Raw genomic sequence first — 11,331 nt, 5'->3', positions numbered from 1 at the left:
GCGATAACAGAAGGTTTAGGATTGTAATGCTTGGAAACGATAAACACAAGCTCGTCAAGTTTTCGTATTTGGGAAATCAGGAGAGACCAAGCTGCGTATCAAACTGTATGTCGCCGAACCACAAATCGTAAGAAGTATGCTCACTTTCCGCTTGTCGTCGGTGATCTCGTTAGCAAGAAAGTAACAATTCACCCGTTCCACATATTGGTTCCAGGAACCTCCAGTAGCAGTATATTCTTCTAGCTTTCCGGTAGACATTTGGTAAGATGGGTTCGTCAGACCCTCGCCAGTATTGTAGTTCACAGTAAGTCAGAAGAACGCGTAAGTACGGACACGGGTGTATTGGATACACGCGGCCAAACTGGTCCGCTTTCATGGCAGGCAAGCAAAACAGCTGAGTCACATATCCAGTCAACCCACAGCGCTCACGCGAGCCAACCAATCGGACACACATCCAATCAGCCACTCAAGTCACATGTCAGATCGATGGTGGAACGACGAACGGACACGCACACGCGCAAACTCTCTGACACACCGAAGCAGCTACTACAGGGACCTATCTGACAAATCAAGTGAAACAAAGTCCGGAGACTTCCAGTATTTATCCTAGTGATTCGACCTTCTCCAAAAAGCTTCTCGGTCCGCGCGTGCATTCAGTCCTACCGGGCGTCGGGCCTCCATCGAAGTCACGGTCCTGTCAGAGATCCAATGCATATTGTACCACAGACAGAAGCTCATTTATCAAGTGAGGCTCTGGATTGCTCTCCGGTGATCGTTCATATCTGATGTCTGAACGTCAGGAAGACGATTCTGATGTTGGTTCGATGACGAGCTGCCAGTTCAATTACAGAACTTGCGTTGTGACAAAGGTTTCCGACAGATAACATGCATCGACGTACGGGGAATACAGCGAACAGGAAAAAGCAATTTGTTGCAAAGCAAAGCATTCACTGCTAAGAGCGGGACCTACAGCGAGCATTCACAAATGAGTGGCGTAGGGGGGAGGGAAATATGTGGAAGAGTAAGAGGGGTGCCGGCTGCAGCTTGTCATTGCTTACCCACCCTAGTTTATGCAGCAGGCACCAGCCTAATGGCCGATGACGCTAGGGAGTATCTCTTGTTGTAAAGCGCACGTCTCAATCACCAACTTGAGGTTCCAGATGACCGTGTTAATCAACTTCTTATCATTTCACCATCATATGAGAAACTGTGTGCCTAAACGTGAGATCTCATTCAAATATAGCTCAATGGATCTAAGACTGACGCAAACGACCGCACCCTGATAAGGTTCAATCAATACGAGAAGGGTATTTCACCATAGTCAAATGACTGCAGACATTGAGAAACCCTCGGACAATGGTACCCCTGTTTAGATTTTCCGGTTGCATTGTGCTGCTTCTGGGAGCAAAAGTGGAAAGCCACTATCAGACCGATCGGAGGAGAGTTCGCGACTGGAATAGTTTAGCTGACCACTACACAACTTCAAAATCCAGACAGAAGACCTACAAATTCGATACAGGAGCTTCACAGCATTGACTGTGAAGTGTCTAAAGATCGTTCGGCTTTCGATTGCTTCAAAAACAGAAGTTCCAGGAGAGATGTCATTCTCCTGAGGTCTATAAGTATTACCTATCCGCAGTGATCAAAGCCATAGATACGCTGTTCTGATCCCTATATAGAGTGGAAAAAAGGGATGCAGAAACTGTCAGTGAATAAGCTTCATAAAGTATCGCTAAGATAATTGCCTCTGCGCTTCTTGAAAATACAAGATACTCGAACACGATCCAATCCGAGTAGTTTCCACCCCGACTTTAACTTAGGCAGAATTCTGAGACATGGAGCGGAATTCCATCAGCAAACCATCGGTATTCTCAATTTTCGAGCAGCGCTTGACTCTTCCCCTCTCAAATAACTAACCATTCCTCCCCATGTTGATGAGGTGCAAGGCGAACAAACTGCCTTCTGCGAAGCATACTACTCGCCAACGGAAGTTCGAGTTCAAGTTTACGGTGGAGAAAACCATACAGTTTAAACAAGTTTCTGGTGTGAGTCACGCAAGCCCCTTATAATGTGATATGTAATTGAGTGGGTGATGCAAAGAGCACTGGAGTGATACTCTGGTGCCCAGCGGACTTCAAAGATTCTCACAACAGGCTTACTTGGAGGATATACATACCTGGAATTCGTCCATCACCGAGTCACTTGTCACACGAGGCTCGCGAGATGGCCAACCCTTGACTTGGCAGAGTATGAAGGAGATTACGAAACGCTTGGGTGCTGTCGGTGCTACTCGCCTTCCAGGATGGGGACGGTGTGATCTTCACTGTGCCTGGTTGGAGACACTACAAGATATGGCTGCCAACCGACGTTAGTGACGTTCTTATTGTCAGTTTCCATTCAGATCCCCTGAGTGAATGTCTGGAGGTATAGGCACCTCGGAATGATTGTGGTTAACTAGCACTAAGTCCCTCCCATGTCCAACTTTACTATTTTCTTTACAATAAGGCTTTCAAAAAAGTCACGGTTGTGTGGCAGTGAAGTATCGCTGTTGAACACTGATGTCATGCTGTCGGTGATGACCATTAGGTCATCGGCACCGGGTGGCACTGACAATGATCCTTGCAGGAGATTTGAATGCCCAAGTCAGTCGTCTGAGCTCCTTGTAATCACATCATTCAGAGATGATTGTCACACAGAAAACGGAGGACGACTCCACCAGTTACGTGCTGGTCAGTAACTGTTTCTGGCTACTACTGACTTTCAACATAATCGTTCGCACTGCGTAACCTGGACCAAGTGGTTACAGCGCGAATTTACTGACCGGAAGGTCCGTGGTTCGAACCCGACATCTGCCTCCCGACTTCCTCTCTCCAGGCTTGGGCGACCTGGCAGTATCCCAGCCCTCGTGCATTTTTTGTGACATGGCAGTTAGACACCGAAAGAATGCTACAGCTGAACGAATTAAACCTGGAAACCACCGAGCGCAAGTCAATCGTGAACCCAGTTGGATCACGTGGCCACCAGCCACCTGTGGAGACACATAATTCAAGACTGTCGTACCTTTTCGGGTACACAACTTGACTCCGATCACAACATCGTGCAAGCACACCCGACAACTCATTTCCCTTCAGGCCTTCACAGGTATCAGAAAACATGCCACATACCACTTGGTGCGATCATTGGAAAGCAACGGTCAGTTGAACTATAAGTGTAACAGGTGGCTCATTAATTCACTTAAAAAATGCTGACTGGAAGGACGGACCGAACAATGCGGACACTTTAGCAGGCCTCCTGCGGATGACCGAATGGAATGGAAGCTTTAAGCGTCCATCAGAAGAAACGAAATACGAATAATCTATAACGAAACGTGAGAAGGCACCAGGACCGGACGGCCTCTATTGAGCTCTCTTCAAAGAAGGCGGAGGATCCCTGGTGATCCATGTGACAAAGCTTATTGGTGCTATGTGGAACGAAGAGAAAGTGCCTGCAGAATAGGACATGTCGACGGTTATCCCCATCTTCAAAAGCGGTACGCGGACGCTTGTGAAAACCACCGCGGCACCAGCCTGTTATCTGTGGCACCAAAGGTGCTCTTGGACCTCCTCCTCAATGGATGTAGACCTGGCCTTTAATCGCCGTTTGTGAGCGGCCACTGCAAGGAAGCAATCTTATTTCAAGGGCCAATCCAGGATTCGCCTCCTCCAAAGTACAGCCACATGCTTTTGAAATGAAACTATCAACTTCGCGCCTTTATCATAATCTGGCACAGCTTAACCAATCGATTCAAAATCGAAGTGCAACTGCGAAATCTGAAATCAAAATCCTATCGCGTTGATGTCACATTAATGTCTTTTCAGATGGAATACAAAATGCAATTCCCCGCAGGCTCAATTTAGCTTTCTATGGAAACGCAACAATTTTGAAGATAAGTAAATAAGTGAAGTGAAGCTATGGAACCACAACTACTAAAGGTGCCTTTAGGCACAAAGTGCTTTCAGTCTTCGTGAGTGTATGCACCATATTCCACAAGAAACTGTGGTGAACGCATAAAATGGATGTGTAGGAACACACAGAGGCTCCGAAAGTTATCCTACAACTGTGAGTATCGTGCGCAACTTCCCTCCTCACCAAACATATCGAATACCGAATGACATGACTTAGCTGGGGTAGGTCAAGGTGATACAATCTGGTGCTGCAACTTCATCACCGGGTAAGCTTATCCGATCCGGCTCTTACTACAAGCAGGTAACTGGTCAAACTAATGGTCGGATGGATATTCAGCTTTGATGGGGAGGGCTAAATAAATCCTCTGCCCCTGTTCTACCGCAATTTCGTCCCAATCAGAGTTCCGGTATGCAACGGTCAATGGCGTGTTCTCTTTAAATGGATCACACAGAAGCAAGCCTATGGGTGTATGGGGATCCAGAGGATACATGTACGAACACGGGTACAGAGTCTCCCATCCAAATATAGAGTGGTAACTGAAAAGTCCAGTGGGCAGCCTCGTGCGGTTATAAAACAAGTGTGGACATTCGAAATCTAGCGAGTGAAAACTTGAGTTCCAAACCCTTGAACATGGAATGTGTCCAGACAGTAGAATCGAGCCTAATTCTGCCTCCTCGTATACCATTCAACAGTCATAAGTGTTGGGGGAAATCTGTTGTCAACGTATGACTGGATCAATCATTCTCGAAACCAACAGGATCTGCTTGGCCCAAAAGCATTATTTATTATAGAAAGATGAGCAACCAAACCGATGCGAAATTCAATGGGCAGTAGAAATCCATAACTGTCTGTGCAAAAACACTAGAATACAGAATTAAAGGTGCTTTATCTGTAATGGTGAAAGTACAACAAACGCAGGAAAGTGAAATGAAATGCAGGAAACGATAAAACTGAATAAAAAAAACTCCGTTTGAAAAACTAGGACTACTTATTAGGGGACTCAGCTAATGGTTTTCGTGCTACGCTAGTGTCGACCCGTTTGCAATGAGACTGGTCGCATGGAGAACGTCATTGGTTCCCGTCTATGACTCTGCTTTCCCCCCCACTCACTCTCAGCAACAGATTTGGCGCGTGAACTTTCCGAATCTGGCCCAGAGTGGCGGCTAACGGATGTGGATGAAATCGCTAGGGTAAGATTGTCGACCGAAACGTCTTCCAGGCAAATGGGATGTAGAAAGGTGGAGCTGGGGGCTAACAATGCAGTAGCTAGATTGATTAGACGAATTAAAAAGTCCGTGGCACGCGACAGTTGCGTGGAATCAGATCGATGCTTGCGGATCATTTTCGGCAGCCAGAAATAGCAGACATGATCTTGTCGTATGAATGGGATCTGAAGCTCCAAAAGGGCTGTCAAATACAAAACAAGACAACTTGATGGAAAAATAATCCACGGTGGGAGGAAATGAAAAACTTTTGACCTCTGCGTCTCTTCAAATAGACTGTCAACCAAAGAGACCAACAGGCGAAGATAGTCATAAATTCTCTGCAAACCCATAAACTGCTTCGAGGTGAGTGAATAATGCGCATTGGAGTTAGTTCCCAACCGTAGAACTGCGGCGTTATACTCCATTCTGAGCAGACCGATCAACCGGCCGTAATATAAACACATTTCGTCATCTAGTCGGTCAAGATTGCACACCGTCGCCACGGCAGACGCTGCAACAGCCAACACCAAAGGACAGTGATCTAACGGAGGTTTACCACGACTTTCCTGTTCCGGGTACTTATGATACCATACAGCCAGTGACACGGCCATACTGACTAGCCAGTCCGGATCCGATGAGTCCAAAGAGCGTGGAATATCCAGTAAGGTTAGAACAATCTCGTCAGTTGATTCACTCTCCAAATCAAAATCCAAAGGATGGATTGGGATCCGATACACTTTCAAGCTACCAGCACACCGCACACTTTCGATCAGATTTGGCTGCAGACCAAGCAGTTTATGTCTCATGTTTATACTGTCCTCAAGGCTCACCAGGACGCGACAACAAGCTACTCGAAGAGGGCGTGTAACTGAGTGCACAGAGTGAGAGAAGTTTGAAGCGTCGTCGAAAAGTTGGATGCAATCACGATTATATGGTGCTTTCAGTAGAGGATTGAGAAACTTAGCCTGTCTATAGGCAGTCGTAAGTCTTGTAGGCCAACCAACTGTTATATTCACTGTAGACGGATGTGATACTATACCGTCTAAAATACTTCCAAGGTAAGTCGAATCAATCATTGATTTATCGAAGCTTATGAGCGAATGCCCGTTCAGAAAATATGAATCGCACGTGTCATCTTTAGTTAAACCAGACTGACAAGCCAGCTGCCGTCCAATCGTGTTAGGATTGAACAGATGTGAAGTGAATAGATGGGCCAGTTCGGAAGAAACCTCTGCTTTTCGCTCACAAGGACAGTTGGACAACAACTCATCCACGAGTTGTTTCGAGGTTGCATGATCGTTAGCGAGCCATTTGATTAACAATAAAAGCTGTTCCTCAGTCAGGATTTCAGAGGAGTTACCTACAAATATTGCAGGTGTCACTTCTTGGGTAAACAGAGGGGATATACCACAAAGAAAAGCGTTTAAAACAGGGTATCGGGAGGGCTGAATGTACCTCAGATCTCCAGCATCTGGATGGGATGCATATGCAAGCAAACATGGAGTTGTCACCTTGGGACTTAAGCAAACAGGGGTAGTTTCGAGGAGATCCAGGGGAATAAACCTCGGTGGTGGCACCTTACAACCATGTTTGGGAACTGGAAGGAAGTACTGCGACTTCGATGCCACCAGTGGACACTGAAGGTATGCAGCAAGGCTTATGGCAGCACAGGTGACCTGCACATCGGGAGTTAGAACAGCGAGATCTGCACACTGCAGCATTGATAAGAATGATGAGCGGAAGGAAGTTGCAGAGGGATCGTTGAAGATCTGCAAAAAAGTCAAGTGCAATGCACATTAAATGAAATAGACCACGAATATCCAGACTAATAGTGTACCTTTGCATAAAAGTATAAAGTAAGAAATCCATGTTGACGCATAACAACATTCAGTTGTGTAAACTTCTCAAAATAGCTTACCGTCATGACACCACCAAATGTCAGCAAGCAGAAATCCTGTTCGCCGTTCAAGGTGGAACTTTTGGTAGAGTTCTCCCGTGTTTACACGAACTGTACTTTGCCTTGTAAAGCACAGCACAGTGGGAACCATCATGACCGGATGAAGGGGGGGGGGGGATAAGTAGACAAAAGATGGATGGGTAAACAGCAAAACCACTATTAGCCCACACATGCGTCGCCAGTACCGGGATCTCAGTTCCTTAAGGTAATGTACAATTATCTCCTGTAATGTGGAAGCAGAAGTGTTTTTTTCTGCATATGGCCATCGATAATCGTATTTGATATAAAAAAGTCGGGGATAAAAATACCCCATATAAGTATGACTATCCACCGGTTACTTAATTAGGAGAAATTGTAATAGAGTTTAACATACACATCTAGGGTAATCAAATCCACCAAGATGGAGACACCAGCAGGAAATGGCTTTTCTGGCCTTTCTTCGGAGAACACTGCAATCTGTCGTAGACAGGAGGCGCTAATTCGACTGCATTGTCTACAATCAGTTTAGGATTTACTACTTCGGACTGCCGATACCCGAATGTTGCTCGGAGCATTTTTCAAAAATCAAACAACATTGAGATAGTTTGGTGATCCCATTGAGTGTTCACTATTGTCACTTTGATAATGAGCTATAAACCTGATACGAGTGGTCTTCCTCCAAAAAGAAATGTTTCTCGTTCCAACGAGTTCATTGTAACGATATTGCACTGCATATAGTACATACCGGAGCAGAATTGACAAAAGAATCATGAAAACTGAGGGTCAGTGAAATCAACGGCGACAGACTCCCCCTCCGCCTATTATTTGCCCGTCTATGGTTACGAAGTGCGCGCAACTGTGCTCAATAAAATCAGACCCAACTGTCAGGCGATACCAAGAGAAAAAGATTACGAAGACGAAGTGTACCTTTTCCCACAGATGCTCGGCATCGAACAACCTCTGCACAGAATATGTCTATGGGAGGACGCTGATGTGCTGTCTGCTCTTCCCCTTGCACGGGAAAGGCGCAGCTTCCATTAAAGACCACCACCACTACGACAAGTTGCATATGATGTTTAGGTACGCATCTTTGTTGTCGGTGCCTATTATTATACCAGCATATTAAAGCCGGTCGATGGCATGCACCAAACCACTGCGCGTTTGCCCACCGATCTTGTTACCTCGGGACTAATTCGGAACCAAGGGTTCACATGCAACACCACGCACGGTTCAGTACAGTCCGTGGATCCCTTATTATAGCAAAAATCTAGCGGTTTCACTATTGTTGACCGGCAAATCCGATTTGGAAGAGAGCCACTCAAGCACCCCTGTGGAACTAGTGTGGATATATGCATTCTAAATAGATGCACAAGATCAAGTGTTCCAAATCATATACTTTGGGGGAGAAACTGAGCATACGCAAAAAGCGAATAACGAATGCTTCTGCATTGGCGAGTTAGGGCCATCAGGTACTTACCGTATTGGTCAACTTTGTCACTGAGTGTTTTCCGCGTCTTATGAACGCTTTTGCCCTTAACGAAAACGGATTTTCAGCCAAAGTTCAGTGTGCTAAACCAGTTTAGGGTGTCCCTAGCTTCCGTTGCACGAGCATGTAAAAGGACAATAACCGGTATACAACCCACGAGCTGCAATTAACGCCAGATGCGAGGTGACTAACCATATGATTTAAACAAAGGCACTAACCATACGTACACCGTCATACACAGAAAAACCGGTGAACAACAACTAGGGTACACACATCGGCAGGACGAATTGTGAGCCAGATAAACAGGCATGAAAAATGAATTAATACTGGCGTCTTGTGCAGAGAACGGAAAGGCGATTGTCGCACATACACAGATAAGCAGTAAGGGGTTGACAAATCACATTGTGCGAGCTGGGTGCGCCAGAGCGGTTGTACATACAATTAGGTTTAATTCGACCAAGGTCACTTTCCACCACCCAGACGCTGTTCTGAGACTGATTACGGCAAAACTGGCCACAAACATTTGCAACGCTGGCGTGATAGTAACAATATTCCAGTGCATGAGATTCAACCAGTAGGCAACGTGTCGGTTCCATCATCACACCATTTACACTGTCCAAACACAAGTGACTGGAACTAGACACGCCTGCTCTTTTCCCCAATTAAAGCCTGTAACAATTTCAATTAGATACAAACTCATGATGATGCAAATGTACTATCTTCAAATAGACTCATGGAGCTTTTCCCAAAACTCCGACTTTCTGCGGTTTCACAAACGAGTGGTCCTAATTAGTGAGGATAATTATATAAGAGCATCATAGCGGTAAGCCAAACCATTCGCGCAGCTGTCCGTGGATCTATTTATTGTATACCATGGATTGGATTCGAGAATCTATGTGGCGTGTTTTTAAGGGATGCGGTTATAGGCGATTTTCTGATGGCATTTTAACACCTCCATAGAGCACGGGGCTAATTCTCCATTGACTTAAAACTTGTTACAATTCTAAGGACAAAATACCGAATGAAAGCGGATAGCCGAAGATGGTTCACCAACTATGCCGACAATGACATGATGGCATTGCCTCATCGAATTTGAAGAACAATTTCGAGTAAAACATGTGCAAAAGCTGAGCAATTCTAATCTACCATGCGGTTGAATCAGCTGTATGTGAGCTTGAATACTTCCAGGGGACCATACCTAGACAGGGGGACGGTCAGAGTTCTCGACCAAAGCCTGTGGCTCAAAAGCCTGACCGCCAGGCAGCGATGTTTGGTGGGAAACGCAGGTACATTACAACTTTTATAGAACAAACCACCACACATATTCAAACCCCCAACCCGGAGGCCCAAGAGACTGTGTTATCCAGACCTCTGACCATTGACATGGTACGACAGACTCTGTTTGCACGAACACCCGAAGTATAGCTCAACAGGTCACGTAGAAACACAAACTGTCACATCACGACAAGCTGCAGTCCCAAAGGTCGCATCTGTATGCCTTACAAGCGACAGACTATTTCATGGTTTCGTGTCATTCTGATGGGAGCGTGAACGCAGGCCGAATAAAAAACTATCAGTGACACATCAAACAGAAAACATCCATTCTACCGTGACAAACTATCCGCAAAGTCCTAGAAACCGATTGTTCGCACTCACTTTGGGTTCCAGATCGTTATCGACGACGAAAATTGGCTCAAGTTTACATTTCTGGATATTTTTCAGTATCTTCGACAGACCGAGAACAAAGGAAAGATAATCCCCTTCAAGGAAGTCAATCCGCGCATGGAAGAAACTGAGAAAATCCGCTCCATCAATTACTACCGGACAATCGGATAACTGCACTACCTCGAAATTCAGGCAGTTTTTGCGTAGAAAACTGGTCAACAAGGTCATTGTGTCGCCATCTTGCTGTAATAGTGATAAATGTATACACTCCGGTAAACTGACTGGACCGCAAGTAATAAAGACAGACGGGATAGGTGGTATGAGGACATAAAAACTATCAGCGGTAACCCATGTCATTAAGATTATGTCTAGTTTCGCTCCATACGAGAGAGATGTTGGCAATTTTGACTCCATGAGTATAGTCAAGCGGGTACTCCTAAGACAAGTAATTCTGCTGTATTCGCCTGGTAGATCCCAATAAAAAACACGCGGTGTCACTCCGCAGAACTACTACTTAATAAGACACTCATTTGGGCAAAATGGGGACTCACTAGGGGATGACAGAGATGTTGGGACCTGCCGCATTGATACAACCGATGTTTCGTGAGGGAGATAACTGGGTACTGAGCGCACTGACGACGCCTCACCATCATCATCATCATCAACCGCAATACACCAGTAAAACCCATTGGCGTATAGCTGACAAACAACCAGGAGAGAAGTGGATTATAGTAAAAAGGAAAAAAGTGAAGGACAGGAATTTGGTGTGAAGAAGTCGTATATCCTTGAGTAAGAAGGTTAAGGATAAGATGCCTACATCTTTCGGCGGCGTTAAACTAGACACTTCTGAGCATCATATGGAAGTGAGGTGCCATCAGTAGGATTGATCCGGAGTGCTTCGCGAGCTTCACCCGCCTTGAGCCCAGCGCACAACGGCAGGTGAACTTTAGCTAGGCTGCACTGCAGGGTTTCCAAACATCTGCAAGCAGGAGCACGTGGGCTCCAGTCAGGAAGGTGCAAAAGATCCAAGGCATTCAACTTGACTGGAATCGCCTTCATTTCACGTCACCGTATCATTGTCTGGCAACCACGAC

At 45.7% G+C, this 11,331-nt stretch overlaps 1 protein-coding gene across 1 annotated transcript; it reads right to left on the bottom strand.

Annotated features, from left to right (window-relative positions):
• Positions 1-4,874: 4,874 nt before the first annotated feature.
• Positions 4,875-10,480, bottom strand: T265_15034 (hypothetical protein; the record flags this gene model as incomplete). Its single annotated transcript, XM_009176312.1, has 2 exons — positions 4,875-6,919; positions 10,229-10,480. 2 exons carry the CDS (start codon positions 10,463-10,465, stop codon positions 4,970-4,972), a joined length of 2,187 nt encoding a protein of 728 aa, XP_009174576.1.
• Positions 10,481-11,331: the final 851 nt, after the last annotated feature.

This window comes from Opisthorchis viverrini (genome assembly GCF_000715545.1).
Source record: "Opisthorchis viverrini unplaced genomic scaffold opera_v5_334, whole genome shotgun sequence".
NCBI lineage: Eukaryota > Metazoa > Platyhelminthes > Trematoda > Opisthorchiida > Opisthorchiidae > Opisthorchis > Opisthorchis viverrini.
This window is presented reverse-complemented; position numbering and strand designations above follow the sequence as displayed.